Source organism: Poecilia mexicana, unplaced genomic scaffold, assembly GCF_051168715.1.
Source record: "Poecilia mexicana isolate PSO_F unplaced genomic scaffold, ASM5116871v1 scaffold_22, whole genome shotgun sequence".
In the NCBI taxonomy this organism is placed as follows: domain Eukaryota; kingdom Metazoa; phylum Chordata; class Actinopteri; order Cyprinodontiformes; family Poeciliidae; genus Poecilia; species Poecilia mexicana.
The window spans coordinates 13,898,268-13,923,742 of NW_028263391.1; the positions used below are offsets into that span (position 1 = coordinate 13,898,268).

At 38.5% G+C, this 25,475-nt stretch overlaps 3 protein-coding genes across 3 annotated transcripts in view; 1 reads left to right on the forward strand and 2 right to left on the reverse strand.

The window, feature by feature from the left end:
* Nucleotides 1–13,021, forward strand: part of trappc12 (trafficking protein particle complex subunit 12) — a 29,139-nt gene extending 16,118 nt beyond the window's left edge. The window contains exons 4-12 of the mRNA XM_014987434.2: nt 1,330–1,443; nt 1,806–1,944; nt 5,366–5,478; nt 6,379–6,451; nt 7,355–7,428; nt 8,693–8,791; nt 9,800–9,903; nt 10,670–10,757; nt 10,944–13,021. Of these exons, the coding sequence (XP_014842920.2) occupies nt 1,330–1,443; nt 1,806–1,944; nt 5,366–5,478; nt 6,379–6,451; nt 7,355–7,428; nt 8,693–8,791; nt 9,800–9,903; nt 10,670–10,757; nt 10,944–11,186 (1,047 nt within the window). The 3' untranslated portion in view covers nt 11,187–13,021. The remainder of the gene's footprint in view (nt 1–1,329; nt 1,444–1,805; nt 1,945–5,365; nt 5,479–6,378; nt 6,452–7,354; nt 7,429–8,692; nt 8,792–9,799; nt 9,904–10,669; nt 10,758–10,943) is intronic.
* Nucleotides 13,022–15,634, reverse strand: adi1 (acireductone dioxygenase 1). Its single transcript, XM_014987438.2, has 4 exons — nt 15,381–15,634; nt 15,109–15,228; nt 13,940–14,119; nt 13,022–13,580 (listed from the first exon to the last, which is right to left on the reverse strand). The coding sequence occupies exons 1-4, from the start codon at nt 15,501–15,503 to the stop codon at nt 13,464–13,466; spliced, it is 540 nt and encodes a 179-aa protein (XP_014842924.1). The 5' UTR covers nt 15,504–15,634; the 3' UTR covers nt 13,022–13,463.
* A 562-nt stretch (nt 15,635–16,196) lies between these two features.
* LOC106918022 (kelch-like protein 10) lies at nt 16,197–25,213 on the reverse strand. Its single transcript, XM_014987435.2, has 5 exons — nt 24,433–25,213; nt 20,845–21,328; nt 18,951–19,553; nt 18,148–18,297; nt 16,197–16,664 (listed from the first exon to the last, which is right to left on the reverse strand). The coding sequence occupies exons 1-5, from the start codon at nt 24,582–24,584 to the stop codon at nt 16,278–16,280; spliced, it is 1,776 nt and encodes a 591-aa protein (XP_014842921.1). The 5' UTR covers nt 24,585–25,213; the 3' UTR covers nt 16,197–16,277.
* Nucleotides 25,214–25,475: the final 262 nt, after the last annotated feature.

Below are 25,475 nucleotides of genomic sequence, written 5' to 3' on the forward strand. Positions count from 1 at the left end.
TGTGATGATCTGCTCTTGATGCAAAAAAATAAATAAAAACAAGAAATTTATACGGGGATGAATACTGTTGCGCTCCTCTATAGCTTGCTGCATCTGTTCCACAAAAAATACATAGAACTTTGAATATTATTTTGATGTTAATTTTTCAGTTTGCCTTATTTAGTCATTCTTGGTGTGGAATAATGAAATTAAAATTACAGACCAAGTGTCTGAAAGTAACCCAGGTACTTTGGGTTATCTTTGGAAATGACTGGATAAAGAAGCGTAAATAAAATTAGGAAGAGGAAGTGGGAAGATGGTACATTTTTATTAGTACCATGATTACCATCTTCATCACAGGATACAATTTAGGATATTTTAAGCTTTATAATTAATTATAACCTTATATTACCTAGACACAAAGAGACAGCAGTTTTTAGCTGTAATGACATCACCAAATAAACTTATATGAGAATATAAATAGACCAGAACTCCAAGTTCATAAAGTTATAGTAATATTTTTTGAGAAACAAAAATATTAGGACAAGTGTGGGGGGATAAAAAGAGCACTTTTGAAAAAAAGTTGGCTATCCAGTGAATGTTTATCCCTCTTGCTTTCTTTCTTCCTTCAGTGTTTCCTTTTTTATTTCTGAATATTTGATTTAGACGCCTTTTCTTAAAACCACCATATGATAAATATATTTTTGACTATTGACTAGACCAAAGGGGTAAAACATTAAGCCGAATCCATTTTCAAGACAAAAAAAAAACAACTAAGAATTGAGCTCCACTATTTTCTTGTTTTAGATTCAAATTGGATTCAGCATGCTGTTTGTGCTCTTTCTTTAATACGATCAACATGATTTTCTTTATTCATACAGACACAAACCCACACATTGTAATAAACCTCCAACTGTCAGGTGTATAATTAGCTTTAGCTAAAACACTGCAGGATGACTCTAAGCTAAAATTCCAGTTTGTTTCCCATCTCTAGTGTATTGCCACTCCTTCCATAGGAGATGTTTTCCTCTATTTGTCTAATATTTCAACATCTAAAAGCTCTGGAGCTCCTGCTGGTCTGTTTTTCCAAAACAAATAAGCAGTAGAAACAAGGATTGAAGTTTGGTTTTCCGTTCCGGATTCATATTTCTAGAACTTTGCAAATGCATGTGTGAATGAGAGAAAGAGCCTGAACAAAAGATCAGTTTGCAATGCAGAATTATTGATCTACAGAGCTGTCATTGGAGGAAAGCAGAGATGTTGCTTCAGACAAAATGCATGATTCATAACAGAGTCAGTCAATCAGTGTGGCGCCGTCCCCTGACATGTTGCGACTCTTCTCCCCCGCAGAGCACTAAGAACTGGCGGGCTGCCGTGGATCTGACGGGACGGTTGTTGACAGCTCATGGTCAGGGATACGGAAAGGCCGGCCAGCCAACCTCTCACACCACTGACTCACTGCAGGTAGTGACTTCTCCTCATTCATCCATTCCTCTGTTTGTACCCATCGATCGCAGTTTCTGTTGGTAGCAGAAATGATAGGAAAAGTCTTCTAAGTCGCTGCAATCGAATTAGTCTTTAGCCGCAAATAAAACTCATTTAGTATTTAGCATTAGTACTGTTAATGTTCCATTTCTTCTTCTGATGTACATCTGCAAATGTTGAATTGCATTTTATTACAGATAATGTTTAAGTGGCACTGCTCAGAATGATTGACCTCAACTTAAAAGATAAAAACATTGCTTTAGATTTGATGAAAAGAGTTATTTTATCTATTAAATCACATTCGTTTGATAAATGAGTTTGTTTCATGTGTGTGTTTCCAGCTCTGGTTTGTGCGGCTGTCTCTTCTCACCAAGTTGAACCTTTTCCAAAATGCTGAACTGGAGATTGAACCCTTTGGCAACCTCGACCAACCAGATCTGTACTATGAGTACTATCCAACTGTTTACCCTGGGAGGAGAGGTACGAACATATTCACCACATTATTTTCTGGCATTAACGTTCTACACTGAAAGCACTTTTGGTTTTGACCACACAGGTCAGACGCTCAAAGTTAAGTACTCCTCAGCCGAACAACCGTGATTTATTTATTTATTTTATTTTTTTTTTTCAAAATGACTTTTCTATTTTATTCGTCCAAAAACCTTTCAATGAAAATTGCTTACAGAGAACTTGAAGTTTAATAGTATTTTTAATAAGAGCTCTGAAAAACTGAAAGCATGCTCTCAAACAAGATTCTGCATTTTAACCAAGTTCTTTGGAAACGCAAGCACACCACCACTGTCCTATTAAATATTCAAAGAAAAGTTCTGCCACAAGCTTGATATTAGACTGTATCATTGAGAAGCTCCAACAGCTCTACTTGTCTCCAGCAGTTCTTTGGTTTTGTTTTTCCTCTTTTTGCCTCTGCATGAATTGCTCTCTAATGTATTCCCATTACTTTGGATCTGCTTCGCCCCTCGGGCTACCACAGTGAAGGCAGCAGCAGAGACACAGCTGCACATACACAACATTTGAAGATACACTGCGCAGCCTTCTAAAGAGAGCACCGATTGACTTTCCATTGCTCAATATTAAACGCTTTATGCCCTACTAGGTGTTCAGAGACAAACTGGCGTGAGTTGTTGCCTGGCATCAGAATTCGAACATGTCTTTACTCCGGCTCTTGCATCGAATATCTATTACCCGCGATCACTTTCCGTGTATGCCTTGAGACATGACTGCCCCATGTATCTCTCTTCTAAAGGATTGAGATCGACCAACACTCAAATAAAAAAAAAAGGTCGATGTTTGTTTGTTATTATTTTGTTTATAAAGTGAAAACTTGGAGGCAGTGGTAACTTCACTCTTTCAGTGGAAGCGCTTAGGTAGGGGTGGGCAATGAAACAATAACGATATCTGTCGCAATAGTCTTGTGATCAATATTAATAGAAAATATGTCCAATAGAATGTAGAATTTCACTAAACTCTGATCCAGAACCACATTGCATTTTGGGAGACGTAGGCAGAGAAAAGGCCTTAGTCAGTCAAATACTGACTAAGATGACTGATGTGATCAACAATCACTCTTAAATAAACTAGCAAAAGCCTAATGTGTAACATTCGCAGTAGCAGTTTCATGTTGTTCCCAACATACTCAGACATTCTTTACTCCTCAAAGTTCTGCGCCCTTGGTTTACTCAAAGCCCTTATGCTTTTATCACAAATAAAAAAAAATCTTAGTTCTTTGAAATAGGTAATCTTTACCATTCATTTTGACTCACCCAAATGGATTTTGTCTACAATGTTTGTTTTTTGTTTTTTTTGCTTTTTTCAGATATGTTAAAACCAGCAAGCTGAGACAAAATTACCGTTGCCCTGCTAAAGTTTCTAAAAAGAAGCTTTTTTTGTGCCTTGGTGTTGTGTTTTTGTTAACACAGAAATTGAATGAACAGAATTTTAACTGATGATGACACTGCAAGGTGGCACTAAAACAAATATTATCCAAAACTTCACATCATCGTTCTATTGCTTTCCTGCTGTCTTTCTGCCTTTCACATGCTGTGGACAACATCTTCTGGTTCCTCTCTCACATCTTTAACGCATGTAAAAAGAAAAAAAATTGGAAGAAACTGAATCAAATTTTAGACCATCCAGCAATGACAATTGGACTACAGTACTTACTACTATATTTATTAATCATCAGTTACAAGGCGGTTTACACGTGGAAACGATCCGTGATTACCCTCAGTCAATATAATGAGGTCATTTTTAGCATGGGAATCACATTTCTACACTGCTAGATGACATTATGTTGATGCCTCAGCATACAAATGTCTTTGTTTACTGTCAGTAATCGGTACAGAACCGTTTGCAGGAACTTTTATGCATTTTTATAGTAGCAGTCAAACATTGTTGTTGGTAGAAATAAACATATTTTGGTTTACACATGCCAGTGCTCACTAACTACAGAAAAAAAAAATCAACATTGATAAAAGCAAAGCTGCTAATCTTAAAGCAGGATACAGTGGTCCGCCAACATTTTTCTTTGGTTAGGAAAAACAACCACCGTTTAGTACCATAGAAAGTTAGGAACAAATCATAATTTAGATGGGGAATTGTTTGGTTGGTTGGCATAAAATTTTTCATGTTCTTTTCTCAGCCTAGAATGAGAAGACTCCAAAAGTACAAAATCCTGAAGAATCTAAAGGACCAAAATTATTTTTTATAGAAAAGTTTGTAACCTGTTGCCTTTCTGTCAACCTAACCACCAGAATCAGACTCTATTGCTATTGTACAGAATCGCAACAAAAATGTTTCTGACTCTGAGTATCTTGGCTCCATAGAAAGCTGTGTGACTGAGAGTAAAACTAGAACTTTTTCCACCGCAATAATGTGGTTTCAGTAAGGAAGGTTGATGGGAGAGTCTGCCAACCTGTTTCTTTAGTGGTGCAAAGAGCCGGCAAGCACATAATAAGCAACAACCACAGTGAGCTGCTCGTAAGTGTTGAAAAGACAGGACCCCTGGTGTTATGAGGGCTACAGAGTTAAGACGTGTTCCAGTTACAGCAGCTGTTCATTCACAAAAGAAGCGTGCCTTGATCCTTTTATTTTAATGAAATAACTGTCCATACAGCCAAAGAAACCTTCAAAAACCACCAAATTCTAACTAACAAAAGTTCTGGCCGCGAAGTAAAAATGAAATTTTAATCTGATTCCAACTACTAAAGCCCAAAAAGGCTGAGTAATGAATCACTTCAGAAGATAAAACTGTGTAAAGCAGGACAGAATCGCAGACTGTATGTGTTATGGGGAAAAACAAGAGTGTATCATGCCCTCCATTTTTAGATGGCGAACACCAGCGGATAGAGAATATAGATAGAAATTGAGATACACACTGGCAGAAGCAGCAGCCAAAGATGGAGTAGCTCGCAGAGTTTCAGATCAGATGACGGTATCAAAGAGACCCTGATCAAAGCCTGGGGACTCACCTGAACACAGGCTTTTGCTCAGGGGTGTGTGTGTCTGTCTGACTGCCTATCTGTGTGCGTGTGTGTGTGTGTGTAAGAGTGTGAATGATGTAGAGGCAGGCAGAGGGATGAGGCAGGGAGATGAGTGATGGAGCTGTGCGGCACACAGAGATGGAGAGATGAGAGGCTTTAATAAGCAGCCATACGTAGCTCGGTGCCATCTGTAGGTTCCTGCCTCCAGGGCTGTGTACAGTCTGTGTGTGGGTGGATGGCTTTATATTCTCATCTTTCTGTCTTCACTCTCCTGCTTCGTTCCCAACCCACCCCGTTCCATATTGTCCCTTCTTCCTTGCGCATTTTCTCCCTCTCGTTCCTGTCTTCCCTCCACCCGTCTCCACCCTTTTTTTTTTGTGTGTGTGTTGTTTTTCATCCAGGCTCAATGGTGCCTTTCTCCATGCGGCTGCTGCACGCCGAGCTTCCCCAGTACCTGTCCAAACCCCAGGAGGCTCTGGACCGCCTGCACAACCTCAAAACTGTCTGCCTTGCTGTTAGTGCGCACACACACACACACACACACACACACGCTCACAGCCTCAAGATGACGGTTTTTAGTCTCCTAACAATTTTTGAAGTCACTAAACTTCCCTAAAATGTTGATATTTTTAAATTAATCTGGAATGCACGCTTTGTCTTGAAAAATAAGTTATAGGTCTGAACAAGTACAGAAATAAGAAACATCATGTACATAAAAACTTTTTTTTTTCCTTCTTCTTGCAAAAGCAAAAAAGATTAATTTCTGCAAAAAAAAAAAAAAGTATCTGACAATCTCATTTATGGATTTCAAGTTGCTATTTTGCTTATTGACATTCATTCAAACATGTATAAATTAGCTTAGTTGCATAGCATTTCAGAGTGATTAAATAAGCCTCTGAGCTGTTGGAAAATCTAAAATGAAAATTTGATTATCTTAAAGATTTTAAGATTGTGACATTTTCTCAAAGATTGTGTTTAACAATAGCAGACTCAATATTTTAATAAGGAAGTTTCAAGTTAGTATTATATTAATGAGCATTAAATACTATTTAACACTGGATTTTGAAAATAATAATAAAATATAATTGTGCCTTAAAGAAGCTACGTCCTAAATCTGGCTACATAAATGTTCTGACAGAGTAGGATTTGGACAGAAAAGATAGATGTTTACTTTAATTATTTAACTTTTGGAAGATGAAAATTGAAATTATGATTATTGTTGAGAATAAAATTTAAACAGTGATGGTGTTAAAAAGTATTTTGTTTTAATTTGCTGAGACTTGCAGAAACATTGATTTAAAAAAAAAAAAAAACAGAAGAAAAGCCTAAATATAATCTGAGAACTCATTTTATTTGTTAACATGCTTGTGCTATTTAAAATGCAGGCTCTGATTTAAATTCCCTGCCTGCACAGATACTGGAAAACCTGGAGAAAGGCTTGGCAGAGGATGGCAGCATGATCACCCTAGCACAGGAGAACAGGCAAGGTAAGCAAACACACCGCAGAGAATCCGACCTGGCTGCGTTCCCAGACTGCATCGCATCGTGGGAGGAAAGTCAGGTCACGGGCCTGAACAGTTAATCCAGATGCACACCTGGCGCAGGACTGCAGCATACCTCAGCCACACATACAACCCACCCAGTCTCAAGCACACACCTATGCAGTAAAAGTGTTTAGCCCCTCACAACTCCGCTGCTCTCACTGAATGTTAAATGTTCTCTACAGCTCCTCACGCCATTCGGATCAATACGGATCAATCCTGCCAATCCACTCACATCTGCGCTGGAGTGTGCGAGGGAAATTTACCCAGATCCGCCTCCACGCAACTTGAATCAGACCTAGAATCGGGGCCATGTAGCTTCTAAATACTTCTTCGGCATGTGTTTATCAGTTCGAAAATGTGCCCACCGATAGCTTCAGCTGAGCTAAATACTGGAAAATTAGCTGGGTGACGCATGTATGACTGTATCCGTGAGGGCGCCTCGGTTCAGCCGGTTTCTCCTAACAAAAGCAGCGTAATGGCTGTGTCCTCTTTCTCTCCTACCCACACAGACAGTCGATAACGCAGGGCCTTGCCTTCACACATCAGAACCCCACTGAGTGATTAGCTCTTCCCTCAGCTCCGTCTCCCACAAACACAGTGATGAATAGTAACAGGCTCTTCCCACAGCAGACAAAGAGGAAATGTGCCGCAGTGTCTTCCTCAGCACCTCGCCTTAAAATAACCCAGGTGTTACAGCTGGTTGTAATGAGAGGGACGGAGGAGCGAAGAGTGCGGCGGCTTTTCAGAAAACTAGGATATCTCAGGAATACCCAAAAAGCGATGGGGGTGAAAATAGAAAGTCATTGAACCCCTCCCTTTTTCACCGTCTCTCTTTCCTGTTTATAGCATCCCTAAAGCTGTGGAGGTCTCGTCTCAGTCGGGTCATGTACTCCATGGCCAACTGCCTGCTGCTGATGAAGGTGGGTGCGTGTGTTTGTGTGTCACTGTGGGTGTGAGTCTCAGAGATCTCTGATGCCAGGCTGGTGGTGGATTCACAGTGAAATCCCCACAGACTGACCACTAATTGGATTCTTGGTCAGAGAAAGAACGAGCGGAGAGCAAAGAGGGGGGGAGGTGATGGCGGCGTGGGTTCACATCAGGCCGTAGACAGAAACACAGTGCCATCTACTGCTGAGACATGAGATTACAGTCAGCGCAGTTTCATTCCGGGCGTGGATTCTGATCCACAGCATCCCGGTTTTGCATTTTAGGATTGTGTTTAATACTTCTCCTTCAAAAGATGACAAAGACCCACACAAAAATCAGCTTTTTTTTTTTTTTTTACAATTTAAGATTCATACGAGGGTTTTTTTTTTTTTAATGTTGCTCTGTAAGTGTTTAGTTTCCTCTTATTTTTTCTTTTCTTCACAACAGTTGGAGTCCTTCTAGGTTTTCCTGATGATCAGTTCCCCAGATTTCCTGAAGATGAAGACAATAATTATAATAAAAGTAAAAGTAATGATAACGTAGAAGTAGTTTTTTTAAACAAATGACGAACATCCAGTAATTTCAACAGAATTTTTTTTATAAAATGTATTTTTTTTACTACTTTGCCATGTGTTGATATTATATGGAGTTATCCCTTGAGTTTAGAATGCTTTTTATGCAAGACCCATAGCTCAGAGATGGGTGAAACATACAAAAAAAAAAGAAAAATTGTACAAAGAAATGTTAAGAAAATGTGTGAAAAATAGCCAAAATATGCAAATAGCATTTAAAGGACCTTTCAGAAACCTGAAGAATTTTAGATCAAGAACCTCGTAAAGTAAATTCTGCATTTTTTTTTTGAATCAAAATGTAAAGAAATGAAGGTCCTGTCCACATTAAACTCAATTTAAAGGTAAAGTCAAAAGTTTGAGTGTATTCATATGCACATGCATGTTCAGTACACGCCTCCTGTACTGAAGGAGGAGGACTCGGTACACACCGAGTCCACACACACCCCTCTCTGACCTCTCTGCGGCGTGTCGCTCAGCTTTCAAGTCGCCAAGTGAGCGATGCGTCGCAGCACATCGTCGGCGTGGGTGGAGGGTCACGGTGTCCTGCTAATACTCCAACTGTTTGACTTCGCTCCCTCCAAACTCTGCCCTGTTTACCTCTCTCCAACCTTGTCTTTTGTTTCACTCCTTCTCCACTCATTGTTCCCACTCACCGAATGCAATCTTGGAACCTATTTGTCCTCAGGACTACGTTCTGGCAGTGGAGACCTATCACTCCATCATCCAGTATGAACCCCAGCAGAGAGTGCAGCTGCTCAGCGGAATCGGACGCATCTTCTTGCAGGTCTGTGCATCACCAGATGGACGAATGGACTGTAAGACTCCCTGGACACAGAATTAATTATCCTAGCTTTGCACAGTATGCCTTATGCTCCAATAGACCAAAAATAAACCCCCCTTTTATTTTCTGTTAAAGAGGCTCTGATTAATGTTGTGCAAATGCAAAAACCAGCAGTTCATATTTGGTCTTTTTAAAGGCAGGGATGGTTTGACGTATTTTGTTATGTTAGAGGATTATTTTTCTTTTGGCATGCAATAAATATATTTTTTTAAAGTGTTGGTGTCTTTCAGCTTTGGGTTCATGCTAAACAAAAGCCCCTGAAATCAAGAGGTCTATGCAGCTCTTTCTCAGCAACAAGTTTTTATTGAAAAACGTTGATCCTGCAGTTTTTGGCAGTCACGCAACTGAGTTGTACTTGCTTAATGACTTGACCATAATGCCACCTTTTTAATGTTTGTGCTGCATTAAACAAGTGCCGCCACATATATCACAGGCATATAGAGAGCTTGAATGCATGGTACTTGAAAAATTAGCAAACACTTATTGCAGTCCAGGCTGAGTGGTATTGTGATTACCATAAATTTGTGAGAGTAAAGTTACAAAGAGCATTTTGTTCCAGATGCAACTTTCATTTGTCTTTTATATAACAGATGTTTTATGCACATATAAAACACCCCTAAACGTTTATATGTTGCAGCTACTCTAGCAAAAATGCTCTTTTGGATTTTTATATAATATTATGGTTTGTTGTAAATACCAGTCATTACTTCCATGTGTGTTAGGAGAGGAAGTCACAGATGTAAGAACTTGCTGCTGGAAGCCGATTGAGAATGGATGGGTTTCTATTCCGAAACAGTGTTTAGATCTTGTTAGATTTTTTTTTTTCTGCAAGGATTTTTCTTCCTTTCCTGTTCTTTTTTTTTTCTGCTCTAAGAATTTAGGGGTGTTCTCAGGCAAAGACGTAGGTCAGCAGTTAATGTAATGTAGTTAATGTGCTTTGTTATTTCCCAGATCGGAGACGTGAAAACTGCAGAAAGATACTTCCAGGACGTGGAGAAAGCCTACGAGATGAAAGGGAGTAACCTCAGTCACGCTACATGCGTCCTCATGAACAGGTACATGCAGATCAAGTGTTTTGCACCTATGAGGTAAAATTTGTGCTCATCTGGGAACAGAATACACACATTTGTGCCTGATTTTCTAAACAGAAGGTAGCATCTCTGCTCTCTGGCCTGAGGTGGTGGAGCGTATTAAATAACACCGGCATGTGTTAATGATTACTTCAGTAAAAGGTCTGAACTTTGGATGATTGCGACAGCTTAATGTTTTTTCCCCTTTTTTTGGTGTTCTGTTGTGGATTTGCTGCTATTTTTTTGAGTTAATTGGGAGGAAGGTTCATATCATCAGAGGCAAACTACAGAGATAATCTGAAGCAATGTTTTTAAAATATTAAAGTAAAAATTAAAAATACTAATTCATTCTCTGTATTACAGTGAGAAAAAAAAAACTAGTCTGTGCAATGTGACCAGCAGGTGGCAGTGTGGATTACGTTGCAAATTAAACAGAATTGATCGTTTTTAGACATATTTAACAAAAAAAAAACTATACAGATAACATGATTTAAGTGCCTTCATGTTAAATGAATGAATCAAGTTCTGTTGTGTTAGCTAGCTATCGCTTCCCTGAAGCATAATTGTAAAGCAGCACTACCTGTAAAAGAGAGATAGATGGCACTGTCTTTAGTTTGTCTTTAGCCAGCTGATCTGCAGTGTGCAGCAACAAAGTGGACATGGGCAGTGGATGAATAAAACGATTGACTTTCCTGTTTCTAAATTTGTGAGAATAATATCTGAGTGTAACATATTTCTACCTGTTTTTCAGGGCCTTCGTCTACCTCAGTCAGAATAATTACGCTGACGCACACGCAACTTTCCTTGAAGTTTTGAAAATTGACCCAAAAAATCCAGTTGTAAGTATAACTATATAAGTATTAGTCTACACATGAGAAGCTTTAATTAGTGTGGTTGGATTTTCTGTCTTTTTACCCAGGGGAAAATGCAACAATTATGTCAAATATCTTTGAAATGTCCAACTAATTTCTATGGAACGACCTTTTGTTTTTTTGTTTTTTTGTTTTTTTTGTTTGTTTTTACAGGCAAATAACAACGCTGCAGTGTGTCTCCTCTACTTGGGCCGGCTAAAGGAGTCCTTGGGCCAGCTAGAGGGCCTGGTTCAGCAGGACCCCACCCAGTACCTCCATGAGAGCGTCCTCTTCAACCTGACCACCATGTATGAACTGGAGTCGTCGCGCAGCACGCAGAAGAAGCAGGCGCTGCTGGACGCCGTGGCCTGCCGGGAGGGAGACAGCTTCAATGCGCAGTGCCTCAAACTGGTCTGAAAAGAAGAAGGACAACTGGGAGAGAACTGTGCTGCTGCTGCTGCTGCCCCGCGTTAACGACGGGTACTACAGCTCTGTGTTCAGAGAGGAACTAAGCCGTACTCCTGTGGGACAGTAAAACCAACGCTTGCTGTTCAGTTTCAGAGATGTTAAAAGGAGACGTTTGAGATCGGCTTTTATCGCATTAAAGTGATCCAGCACTCCTGCCATGTGAGCAGCGACCCAGAAACAGTCCTCACACTTACAGCATTTTGAGACTGAAAGAATTTGTGGTGAATGTCCTTATTTGTTGTGTTGTTTTTTTTTTTTTTGCTGCAGCTCTGCATAAATACTGAGGGAGTGGATGTCTGGCTCCAAGGCTAAAAAAAAATAATCCAACTATGTGATACATAAGCTTTTTTAAACCACTTTGAAATCTGGAGGACAAAAACATTACATGAGGGTCATGAGAGGGCACAGCTGCATGTTTCACTGACAGACAAGATGACTTGACTTTTAAACCAGCGTTTCTTTTTTGTCACTACATACTTTTCTCTTATGCAAACAGGGTTCCTACACATATTTCCAGACTTTATGCAGACCCAAAATAATCCGAATCCTCAGTTCTTTTGAAGACGGGTTTTAAAAGTATAAATAGCAAAAACTTATGTTTCTAAATTGGTCTGGACTTAAGGGAGAAGTTTAAACAGAAGACAGAAACAAATGATGGACGGACAAAAATGCAAGAAAGATGAAACACACTGAAAGAGGGATGGAAATGAATAATAGAGAGATGACTGGGCCGACATACTGGCAAAAAGATGGAAGAATGAATGTGTGGCTGAACAAATGAATAGATGGAAGGAAAAGACTTTTAGTGAACGGGATAAGGAGCGAGTCTGGTAATATTAATGTTCTTTCCTCACCCAAACCTAAAAAGCCTCTTAAATAAAATTCAGCAGTTTTCCAGACTGCTTAGGAACTGAGTGCAAGAAGTTTTTCTACACCCAGACACTGATCAGACAGAACCCTCAGTTTTATCTACTAAAAGTTGTTTCTTTGGTGGTTCATTCTTACCTGGATGAACTAATGTTAGGTTTTCTTTAGCTCTGCTCCAACCATCAGGTTGCGTGTGCAACACGACTCAAAATATTCTGGATGGATCTGCGTTAAAATTTTAACTAAATCTGGGATAATGCTTGATCCACATCAGTGATTTTTCTCTCACTCTCTTTTTGCCCAGCTGAAATGTGGTTCTTTTTAGGCCCGTCTCTTTAAGCCGTCACATGACCCTCTGCTCAAAGACTATTGCAGCAAGACCAGCCATGAAAACAGCCCTGTCTTCTGTAGTCAATTCAAAAAGACACGGTAGGCTGCTCTCTAAAATCAATAAATACGTTTCCAAAACATTCCTCTCAGTAAGTGTACTTTAACTGAGACATTCAAAATTCCAAAATAAATAATGATGTATATGAGCAGTTACACTACAGGAGCTGCTGGCTCACAGTGAGACCAGGCCTGGGCATTATCCTGAGCTTCAGACTCCTTAAACTTTTTTAATGCAGCTTCTACACGATTACCACTAGATTTCATCACTCCTGCAGTGAAAATTAACAAGCCCCTCAGATTGCATCGGTTTCATTCCCACTGAACAGAACTGTAAAAATATTCAAAATCCAAAGTTGTACATATCTGAAGCGTTGTCTTGATTATCTTTTTGATTTTTTTTCGCTTTTTCTTCTGCTGTTATCTTTATGTTTATCATATTTATGTATACAAAGAGCCATTTTATCCTGAATAAAATAATTGTGTCGCAGTAACATGCTGGAATTAATAAAAATGGAATAAAAGACAAATTATTAGCAGCAGATTTATTTCTAGTGTAATAAAAATGTACATTGATCTGTCATGAACACCATTTTGTTTATTTCCTGAGCTTGGAATTAGAAATTAGACTCATGCTTTATTTATTTATTACAAATGAAGGCACTCGTGTTTTGTTGCTGGCAAAGAAGTCACCTTTTAGTGAAATGACTTCAGACTTCTTCACCCCAAACCCAGGTAAAATATAAAAAGCATGAGTATCTAAAGAAACTAATAAGTGAGCTCCTAAAAAGCACCAAGTAACCTTTTAAACAGTACAGCACAAATTAGTAATCTGATGCCTTCCACCTCAAGATCTCTTTCATCACAAATTATCAGTGTACGTCTTTCCTCATCAGTCTTCTTATGAACCTGCTGAGGTCAAACTGAAGGAGGTGATTTTAGTGTATTAGTTGGGAGGGAGTCTGCAGCCGTTCAGGATCCCTGCAGCGAGGCCACATATTTCTGCCGGATGTCAGAGTCGTCTGCCGGCCGGTTGTAGGCCTTCCACACCGGCTCCCCGACAAACAGCCGCATGGCTTTGGTGTAGTTCTGCAGGAAGTAAAAAAAAAAAAAAGAGAAAACATTCTCAGAAAAACCTGACCGACATCCCAGTTCATCGTCTACATAAACAAAACTCAACAACCTGTCCAGTTCACACACATTAACTAGGTTCTGTGCAATGATTAAGGGAAATCATCAAAAACATGCTTCTGTTGGCTCTGGCTTCAAGGCGCCTCCTTCAAGTGTCGTTTTGGCTCATTCTTCAAATCCTGACGGTTTTGGAGACCTCCTCTATAAACTGCAAGCTTTAGTTCTTTCAGTAAATTTCTGACTTATTTAATGCTTTTACCCGCTTTGCATAATTGCTAAATTAGTGAACTATCAGGTGTGTTAAATCTTCGATGTACCGTCTCATCCAGGGTGAAGCGGTGGTAGATGCCGGCCGGCAGGGTGATCAAGTCTCCCTTTTTCATGGCGATTCGGATCCATCGGTCCTCCTTGTCCCGGACATCAAAGTAGGCCTGCCCGTCCAGGATGTAGCGGATCTCATCATCCAAATGTAAATGCTCCTCATAGAACATCTTCAGCTGAAGTATAAGGTATGGTAGTAGAATTAGTATCTGAGACAATAGTAGAGATGCTAATGATGCCTATATCAGTAAGAATTGCCGTATGTGTAATGGACCTGAGGGTTTGTCACCCATCCAAACTCATTACTAAAGAACATAGGAAACCTGCAAGCTTTAAAATAAGCTGTTTCAGTATGTGAGTTTGTCTTTGTGCTCCTTAGTAATACTGCCGAATTTCTTTACAGCTTCTATCGATTTCTTTTTTTGTTGTTGTTGTTTGGCGGGTTTGGGATTATTAAAAAAGTCGAGATTATGGATTGATGAGACAGGAGCATGAAGAAATATTAAGCTAAGAACGATGATCACTTGTTCTCCCATTAATGAATAATATTAGAAAGACATTAAATATGTGGTCAATTTAATATTCTAATTTTTTTTCTGAATATAATGTATATTTATTCCTTTATTTTGTTTTTCATTTAACAGAAGCAAATACAGTAAATACTACTTAAAATATATAAACCATATAGATAGGTGTAAAGCATTGAGGTTTTGAGCCAAATAATATTTAAACCCCGATCTCTGGTTAGGCTTTTAAGGATTTTAACATTAAATGTTTGTAACATACTTATTTTAACAACTTATGTTGTCCACTCATGCTTAAAAAGAACATTTCAATTTGTTTGTATCCGTAAAGATGAATTAAACATTGAAAAATAAATCTGGAATGCATTAAGAGAGCATAAATAAATATGACATTAAAAAATACAATTAACTGCAGTTTACTGGTGTAGTTAAGTATGATTGATAAGTTGTTGATTTCTTGTGTTTGCAGAACTTCGACTGCAATTTTTTTTTATCAATATCTATGTCCTTATTACAACAAATCCTGCTAAATATCAATACATCTCCATATTGCCCATCCTGATGGAGAACTCAAAAGTTGTACTCAAGAAATTGCACAACTTTCAAAAATATTTTTAGACAAGTGGAAGTAAAAGAGTTACCTTTTCCTCATAGTTGGGTAGTTCGTCCCTTGCAATTGTAATAATGTCCATGTAGGAGTATCCTTGCTCTTTGCGGATCTTTTTCAGCTCTGGATCCGTTTCATGAGCATCAGCATTCAGCTGCAGGGACACAGTAAGCAAAAGCAGAGCTGCTCAGAACGGTTTGGTTTGCGTCATTAAGACGCTGTGAGAGTTAAAGTGGTTGCATTACTATGAGGAATATACTTCTGCCAAATGGTATCGAGCAGCAGCTGAGGAATGTGTGTATTTACTTTCCAGTAGAAAACTCCGAGCTTCCTCAACTCGTCCAGGGAGACGGACTGATTCGGGTTCAGTCTATGGGGCTTCCTCTGGTCCTCGTCTGAGCCGTCCATGTACCAGGCTTCTAAACCCATACTAAACACGTCCGGCTCGGTTTTCACTCGCAAACAATTAAAAACGAAAGAAATCTGCGATAAATCCTTGACAAATGCGCTTTTCGGACCAAAACTGATGTGACTGACGCAGTACGTGTTTTGTTGTCACGGATTAAACCAATCACACTGAGATGTCCCGCCCCGTTGTCTTTGAGCGATCCAATCACAGCGCGAACAAATGCTGCGTTCAATTATATCGGAAAAGTCAATATTGCATAACTCTGATAAGGAGCAATATAACTGAATTTATCTTCAGACGTGAACATGTACTATTTCCATATTCACTACATAATTAACATTTAGTATTTCAGACATTTGGTCAATTTAATCTTAATTTTACTCAAAACGTTACTTCTAAGCGTAGAAGCGTATGTTTAAGGGGCGGAACATAAAGCAGCATGCTAAATCAGTGTGCCAGGGTTCAAAATAAAAGTCCCACAAACTAAGGGCATTCATATCAGTATATGTAAACCTCTGACCTCAATTGCATTCATGAACTTAGTCTGATTAAGATGTTACAAGTACAACCACATGGTATACAAAATAAAAACAAGGTATACTTTCTCAGTTATGAATTAACAACACAGGAAAAAAATGGCCTGTTTTAAAGGCCTTTGAAACAAACACAAATACAAATATTTATGTAAAAAGAAATCACCAATACTACACAACTGTAGTTTAATGCTCTGAGTGGTTTATTAATCGAGTAATATATTTGTGCCCGTCTTAGTTAATGGCACTGGAAATGATGAATCAATGTCCAGCTTCCATCTCCTCCTCCTCCTCTGCCTCCTCTTCTTCGTCTTCTCCCTCCTCCTCATCCTCCAGCAGAGCATCACGAGAGACCATGTAATCGGCCATGTTGGGGAGTCCGGATATCACGCAGCAGCTAAGGGCGCTACGGAAGATTTCCATGTCGCAGACCTCAGTCCACATATCTGTTAAGTTGTTGTAACACTCAACGTTGTAGCAAGTGGTATAGCCGTTGAAGCCCCCAACAACAAAGAGCCTATCTTCAACCACCTCAATGCCAAAGTTGCTGCGGGTCGTAATCATGGAGCCCACGTTCGTCCAGAGATTAGTGTCAGGGTTGTAGGCCTCAGCAGTGCGCAGACGCCTGTTGCCATCAAAGCCACCGACCTGTTGGAGAGAAGGAAAGTGTGCTGGTTCAGGTGTTCAAGCAAGTTAGAACCTCATTCAACACCAGGACACACAAGGAACAGCATTTAAAAAAAAAAAAAAAAAGAAGAAGCAACAACTAAGACCAAAAATATACACAATCTAAAGTTCTAAATTTAGTAGGTTTTGATTTTAAGATGAGCAACTCAACCCAAATAATTACCTTGCCATGGTCATTGGCTTAGGTCTGGATTGCGTCGATAAATTCAACGACATATCTTTAAAAGGATTCATCATCATTTAGCAAGGAAAAAAGAACAAAATAACATTGGGAGATTGGACAGAGTTTTATTCTTTGTCAAGAAAAACATTTGTCTGAAAAACTGTGATGTTTCCAAGATTACTGGGACCGTAGAGTAGCCAGTAAGTCCCAGATCAGAATTATGATCTGGGACTTTTGTCCTTCAATGGAGCTTCAGTTTGTGTACGGTCGTCACACCACGGATAACACAGACAATGCAGGTAATACAGAAATCGTCCCTCTTGACTGAGGGTCCCAGTGTTTTCTGTGTTCACTATTTTAACAGGGCAGCAAGGCACGTTACCACACCCATCAGAAAAGTTACTTGTTCCAGGAGAATACCCTCTTTTTTCAACCATTCTACATGTTCTCCTGATCCAAATCCCACTAAAAGCATTTTTTCCTGCTGGTCCTTAACATTTTAATGAGGAGCATATATCATTTTTATATGAAGGCTTGTTAAAACTTTTTACAAGGTTGCCATGGTGTTTTATTAGCAAAGGACACAACTAATGTCAGAAAAACAAACACCTAAAAAAAAGTCCAGGCAATGCACAACATAGGCAAGAAATATTTTAGTTATTTTCTTTTTTTTTTTCAGATTTTAGTTACAGCTGGAAAAAAATTATTACATTGTATATTATATTAACATAATTTTATAATTACCTTTTGTCTAATAGATTAAAAGGTTTTTGCATATACATGCACAATTTAATTGACATAGACTTGAAGAATCTAAAATGGAAGTTCAAATTTTACCCCTTACGTTTTTGCACACAGCATGTTAAACATGATAAAGCAACACTACAAAATTAATTTCTCTCCTGTTGTTCACTTCAGATACTTCCTGACACACTTTTGTAGTGTTACGTAAATTTTAAATTGTGAACTTAATGACATAATATTTCACCCAAACATTAGATCCAGAAGACAGCGTCTCATGCATGTGGTAAGTACCAAATGTTACCACAACACCACTAGTTAATTAAAGTACTAGCAGTTGTTCAAATTTACTTTGTGTATTTTTCTATTCTGTTTTGTTGATTTTTGTCTTGAAAAGCACTGTATAAGTAAAGTTTTACTTACTTACTTACCCTCCCTGCGTCGGATCAGATTAGAAACAAACATTGATGGAAGCCTCCACACATTATAAGTGAGGTTTCAACATCTAACCTGTGCTTCAGCACAGTTTCCTGTACTTACTGCAAAAACATGACCTGCATAAGCAATGACTCCTATTCCACTGCGCCGGCTGTTCATGGGGGTAATCAGTGTCCACTGGTTGTTCTCTGGGGTGTAAAATTCAGCTGTCTGCAGGCACTCTGTTCCATTGAATCCCCCACAAATATAAATCTAAAAAAAAAATAGTCCTAAATGATTTAACTGTTTATATCAAGGACATCATGCAAGTTTGTAGTGAAATTTCTTTAAAAAATAAATAAATAAAAAAGTCACGAGTTGGGCTTTTGCTTTTTACTTCTTTTTTTTTTAATGACAGGATAGTAATTGATTATAACTTTTTGGACATAAGGATACTTGGTCAGATAGCAATGACATGAATGCCAGGAGTTTTGTCTCGCTTTCCTTCAGCTCTTACACGTCTTTACAAACCAGCTGCAAGCGCGTCATTGTCAGCAGAACAATCAAATCATCTTTTGAAGGGAACTCTTGTAGGAGGCAAGTGAAACATTGCAGCTTTCAACTAAAGAAAATACGTTAACTCCATCTTTACAGCATAAAAAACGGTGCCCCCTTTATAGTGCCTTTGCCAAAGTACAAGTATGTAAAATATTCAGCAATTTTTCCCCAAAAGGGGATTTTTTTTTTTTTTTTTCAAATTTGCTTTGTTCTCAGGGAATAGATGACAAATAGCTAAGCTATATTAACCAGTTGAACAATTCAATTTGAATTCTGACATTTCCTTGACAGTTTGGTTCCGTTTATGTTTGCAGGCCTTTAATTACACACAGCAGTTTAAAAAGCAGCACAAAACTCAGTTGACCCACCTTGCTGTTAAGAGTGGTGCAGCTTGCATCGCTCCTTTGCTCGTGCATGGGAGCAATCAAATTCCACTGGTTTGTCTCCGGCTTATAGAACTCTGCTGTGTTCAGTCGCCCGTGTCCATTATAACCTCCCATGGCGTAAATACACCCATTCAGCACAGTCACACTCACGTAGCAGCGCCGGTGGTGCATGGGAGCCACCTCATGCCAGGTGTATGCAACGGGGTCAAACTTGCGAACGCTGTTGAAATGCTCCACCCTGTTGAAACCTCCGATGCAATAGACGTAGCCGTTGAGGAAGGCGGCACCATGATAGGCACAAGGCCGCTCAAGGTTGTTGCCAACATTGGTCCAGCGGTCATAACGAACATCGTATGCCTCAATGGCATTGGTTGGATCTCCACCACTCCACCCACCGATGGCTAGTAGGATAGTGTTAGGCCGACGAGGGCGATTGAAGTTGCTGGTCAAATGGGTTCTAAATAATAAAACTTGACTCATGGTTCCCATCGCTTCAGACAGGAGGCCCACACAGTGTTTTTTCACCAGCACATTTGGCAGCAGCTTGTCTTTGAAATAGTCTATATTGAACAAGGCCAGTCGGATCTAGACAGAGATGACAGGAGAAAATGTATTTCTCTGCATTTTTATTTCATTTTTGAATCTCATAAACGGTTGCAACATGTTCGCCAAAGGTTTTTCAGTACTGTGTTTTGCTTTTTACAGTGTGTGAAAAAACTACAGATCCTTTACAAAAATAAATCCTCAAAAGGAAGTGTATACATATACTTAAATTTGCATGCATAAATTTTAGGCATAGTTAAATGGCATCCTTATAACAAAAATGTATTATGCTAATTGAACTATTTTCTGCAGTTGCACGTGAAAAAGTGTTTGATTCTGTCTTTCAAATGGACTTCAAGTTCTGTGAATCCACATTGTTAAATAGATTAGCACACTCGAATGCAAAGAGTAGTTCTTGTCTAAGGGAAGCGTGCTTCACAAAGTGCCATCAAGTTGCTTGCTAATTTGACTTTCGTCGCACATTTATGCTGTACTTACGAAGTAAAAATAAATTGCCCATGTGCAGGACTGCTGCTTGGTGATGCTGTTAAAGAAATTTGTTACCATTGCATTCGTTTTATGTTGTCTGCTTTTGATTTATTTGTATTCTTAATGTAGACTATGTTTAAATATAGAAAATGTATTATTTTAAACTCTTAATGTCTTACTATGAAATATCAGAGATTTACTTCAAAACCAGTATGAAGAAAATAATACTAATTGTTAAGAGGTTAATTTTTAAAGTTTCAACTGAAACAGGTACAAGTAACAAACATCATGGGAATCCAACAAAACATTTATTTTTTAACTAAAATTTACTTTTTTACTGATTTAGATATATAATAAAAATAATACACGGTACTTTTTTCCCCAACAAGTTTCCTGCAAATTCTTTATGGTAAAAGTGTGATTCATGGTTTTTGATCGTTATGCAAGTTAATTGTTGATTTTTAAAATATCTAAAGATTATTATCTTCAAATAATGTTTGATTTAGTTAAATTATTATATTTCCTGTCATTAGGGTGTTGTTGTTTTATTTTTTGCTGACATTATTTTTTTTCTTTTGCAGTATCAAAACAAGCTGTTTATCTTGAAGAGCTTTATTCAAACTTCGCCTTCCCACATTGGGGGAGGTTATGTACACACTTTGAGTTAAAATTATTTACTTAAGCTTGCTATAGTCAATTTCTGTGGAAAAAAAAAAGCAATGTACTGTTAAATGTACTCCAGTAAACTCAGCCAACTTCCTAATTAATCAGCCTAAATAATATTGGCAAAGAAATAATGAAATGATGAACGTGTGAGTATTTAAATTCAATCTAATGACTACACCTTAGTCATGAGAAGTTGGAAGTATGACTCTCGCTCTGGAAGATCATGAGAAGTCCACCTCAAAAGGGCCTCATACACCTTATTTTCCTTTGTCACATTCAGGTTATCTTTTTCTATGATCTCAGCTAGCTCGTTTGCAGAGAGCTGCAGGAACTCATCACACAAAGCAATCTCCTCAAAGTGTTGCAGGATGTAGGCGAAGGCATTCCAACGCAGCTCAGGGTGCACACAGATTGTCGCGTACCTCCAGATGCCGATGCAGTTGTCTGGCCTCATGAGACGCTCGAGGAACATGCAGCAGACACGCACCACCTCATGTACGTTCAGCTGATCTGCTGCTTGAAGAAGCTCTTGCACATTAGCCTCAGTGACGGTGAGAGAGTTTGTGTATGCATAGTCGAGGATGAGCCGCATCATTGCAGATGATATTCCTGGTATGTGAAACACCTTTTGGTCTTCGTTGGACCATCGTGTGAAGAGAGCACTGAGGAGGAAGCACATTGTGGATTTTCATTAAGACACAACCATGTTTTATTTAATATGTGTTTCACTCCATAACTTGTGTAAAAAGTGTTAGAAACTGATTAGAGTTTACCTACTTCTTACTTACTGTAATGTCTGTAGTGAAAACATAAAATGGAGCTATTGAGATGATTGTAATTATCTTCTCTTAAGTACAATATAGTAATCTATCGATGAAACTAATTGTTTATATATATGATAAAGTCTTAAAATTTGTTTTGCTTTTAGATACTGGGTTATTTTTTGATGTCTCTTCAGACATACCTGCCATGTTTCGACGTTTTACTTCTGTCTTAGTCAGAGCAGGTGTCACAGGTTTTGTTGAAGACGGAAGTAGAACGTCAAAACGTGTTAGGTATGTCTGAAGAGACATAAAAAATAAAGAAAGAAACTTTAAGACTTTGGGAACAACCTAGCTCTGTTTAACTGCAAGACCACTTGTATTAAAAAGGTATGGAGAAAAAGGTTTGATAAACCAAGTTTATGACAGGGAATAGATCTGAAACGGGGTGAGCATAATGGAGCCATTCAGCTCCTGAACGGTTCCATTATAGATATATACATTAAGTTATATAAGATACATAATGTCACGATCATCCTTGAACTTTTTCAGAGGCTAGACTGAGTGTCTAACTGAAATGTATCACCATTTCTTTTTATCTGCACAAAAACAAACAACTCTCAGATGTACTGCTAGTAGAAAAAAAACATATTGGAACATAAATGAACTATGCATATGAAATGCTGACATAAGTACAGTTGCTTTAAAAATATTAACTCCCTTTTTGTAATTTTGTAACTGTTACAACCCCGCCCCACTTTCAAAGTGAATAATGATTTCTACAAAATAATGACAAGTTGAAAGTAACATAAAATGTTATTGTATAAATATTAATTCAGTTTAAAATGACCAACCTAATTCAAAAGATGTCCAGCCATTTGATGCTATTTGTCTCACAGTGAGTGGAATGGAAAACACCTGAGTGCTGTGACTGTGTTCCAGGTGATCATAGCATAAACACACTTGTTTCTGGACGTTTGTTTAATGATTAATCAATAACCATGGCCTCCATTAAAGCATGAAGACAAAACTGAACTCCAAGCTAATCACAGAAAAGGTTATTGAATATAAGTCAGTTTAGTTCCATCATAAAGAAATGGAAGCAATATGGTACGTCCATATTGGGCCATCCTCTCAAAATCTGAGGGACTGTGCAAGAAGGAAACTGGTGAGAAGGGCCAGTAAGACACATCTAACACTTAAGGAGTCTATCAGCTGAGATGGAAGAGACTCTGCTTATAGCTGTTGAATGAAAAAGCCACTGTTGAAGAAAACTCATATCAAGGCTCGTATCATAAAATTTGCCCAAAGGCATAAAGGAGACTCAATGGCCAAGTCAAAGAAAGTCTTTTGTTCTGACCAGATCAAAATGGAGCTTTTTGGCCATCAGACAAGATGCTGTGTTTGGAGGACACCAAAAAACCACACATCACCTCCACTGTGAAACATGGTAGTGGCAGAATTATGTTGTGGGGATGCTTCTCTACAGAAAACCCTGGGAAGCTCTCAAAGGTTTAAGGTAAAAAAGAGCCATCTGGAGGATTAAACACCAAATGTTCAGTACTTGTATAACACTTTATGAAGTACTACATACTTCAGTCATTCACCCATCCACTCAGTTACTCACAATTAATGGTTGTTAGCTCCCATCAATTGGTATCTAATGACCAATTGATGTCATTAGCTACCAACTGATGATAGCTAATTATCAATTGATGTCATTAGCTACTTGATGGTAGCTAACTACCAGCTGATGGTAGCTAACAACCACATGTCATTAGCTACCAACTGATAGTAGCTAACAACCAACTGATGATAGCTAACTACCAATTGATGTCATTAGCTACTAATTGATGGTAGCTAACTACCAACTGATGGTAGCTAACAACCAAATGTCATTAGCTACCAATTGATGGTACCTAACTACCAACTGATGATAGCTAACTACCAGTTGATGTCATTAGCTACCAATTGATGGTAGCTAACCACCAATTAATGTCATTAGCTATCAACTGATGGTAGCTAACTACCAACTGATGGTAGCTAACAGCCAATTTATGTCATTAGCTACCAATTGATGGTAGTTAACTACTAATTGATGATAGCTATCAACTAATCGATGTTGTTAGCTACCAATTAATGGTAGCTACCAGTTGATGGTAACTAATGACCAATTGATACCGTTAGCTACCAACTGATGGTAGCTAACCATCAACCGGTAGCTAATGACAATCAATTTGGTCGTTGGCTAACAGTGAGGCTGCCATACATCTGCGCCACTGGACCATTTGACCCTCACCAGAGAGCTGAATACTTTTTATAGGCACTGTACAACACAGGACTTTACAGGACTTCTTGAAAATGCTGTGTACCAAACCTCTTGTTTCTCTCCGATGATACCATTGTCTTCCTCTCTCTCCAATGCCAGCATCCTGCCACTAATATCAAATTGTTCAAATCAAGCATCACAGAAATATGTTCAGTCAAGTGAGGCATTATCAGCCTGACTTGAATGAAATGCTTCATGTGCTGTTAAATTAGTGCCACTTTCACTTAACACTATTAAATACTAGACTTGTGGTTTTAATGTGTTTTTAGAGCTTCAGTCAATGGTTACTAGTTAATGTGAATGTGAGTAAAGCATTTGAGGTCAAAACGAGTTTATGAACTAATATCCAGAGGAAATAGCATTATGGTGATTGTATTTAGTTATGAAAAACATTAATGCTAAACAGGAGATAGTCGCAAAACTCTAATACTTGTTTTAAAATTAAATTATGTGATTTTCCCACTGGGATTAATAAAGTACATTAGCTCATTCACTCATTCATACAAAACTGCCCTTTTGTTCACTTTGTTTCGCCTTTCACACATGCCTCAACAATACCTTTCAGTTTACTCATTATGACTACTGATTATCAACTTAAATTCTCAACTGAAAACAAAATATAGTACCTTTACCTGCTTATAAAAACACAGGAAGTAATCCAGTTTGACCAACTCACCAAAAATACGGGGTGCAGTTACAGAGGATGACCTTGTGAACTGGAAACTCCACTCCCTCAGCTATGATTACGGCGTCAGTTAATTTCCCCTCCAGGCGGAGTTGGTCACTCAAGCTGCGTGGCTTCTCTGCAGTCTGGACTTGTTCATTCATTTTAACTTTGAAAAAAAAAAAATTATTTGTTTGCTCTGACTGTTTTTGCTTCCACTCACTCAGCTTAGGTAGAGTGGAATTCTGGACATATTGCTTTGTTATCACGGACTCTTTAGAACGGTAGTAGCTCCATACATCACAATGACTCAGAAACTGCTGATTCCACTGTTTACTTTTAAAACTTATTTAGCTTGTAGTAGGCGCTTGCTAAAACTGTGCTAATTTCATTACATCGAATTTGATTACATTTCAGGACACAGCAGGGCTCCGGAGCGTTGTCAACATGAAAGTCTCCAACAACACAGAAAAAAAGTCTCAAGTTGAGTGTTTTGATAAAACATTGCTAAAAAGTTTATAAGTAAGCAACAGTGATTATTTCTTCCTGACCAGAGCCCCACTTACCCCCATACTAGATGAGAGGAGTGTCTCTTGGCGCCGCCTGCTTTGCTGGAATATTAAAAAAAAAAAAAAAAATCAGGATTGGGGTTATGCTTTTACAGGGGGGTGAAACATAACCTCCATCTGCTTGGAGCCCTCCACACCAACAAGGGCCACACAAGAGCGACTTAAATGTCACAGTTCAGAGTTACATATGTGTGGTTTTGGTACAAGTGATACCACAGAAGAAAAACTGGTTGTTAGGCCAAGTAAGCATTACTAATTAGTGACAGTCAGTTTTGAAACAGAACTGAGATTATTCTTGATCCAACAAATCATATTGACAAGTATTCTTAAAACTATTTATCTACTGATGAAACATAAACTATGCTGAGTATTTTAGATAAAATGTAACATTTTCCTGAGGGAAGTTTCTGTCTATCTAAAATGTCAAACAAACCGAATTGTGCAATAAGGTGCTAGCATCACACCAAAAACAAACATTGTTATGCT

What these genes read in the sequence shown, in the direction of transcription:
- adi1 (XM_014987438.2), bottom strand. Translation starts at nt 15,503, where the DNA reads ATGGGTTTAGAAGCCTGGTACATGGACGGCTCAGACGAGGACCAGAGG. An exon ending in TCGGAGTTTTCTACTGGAAA is followed by an intron (nt 15,229 to 15,380) that starts GTAAATACACAC and finishes GTGTCCCTGCAG; the next exon opens with CTGAATGCTGATGCTCATGA. An exon ending in GCTTCACCCTGGATGAGACG is followed by an intron (nt 13,581 to 13,939) that starts GTACATCGAAGA and finishes TACTTCCTGCAG; the next exon opens with AACTACACCAAAGCCATGCG.
- LOC106918022 (XM_014987435.2), bottom strand. Translation starts at nt 24,584, where the DNA reads ATGAATGAACAAGTCCAGACTGCAGAGAAGCCACGCAGCTTGAGTGAC. An exon ending in TCCAACTTCTCATGACTAAG is followed by an intron (nt 19,554 to 20,844) that starts GTGTAGTCATTA and finishes ATCTCTGTCTAG; the next exon opens with ATCCGACTGGCCTTGTTCAA. An exon ending in GCACCACTCTTAACAGCAAG is followed by an intron (nt 18,298 to 18,950) that starts GTGGGTCAACTG and finishes TTTTTTTTTTAG; the next exon opens with ATTTATATTTGTGGGGGATT.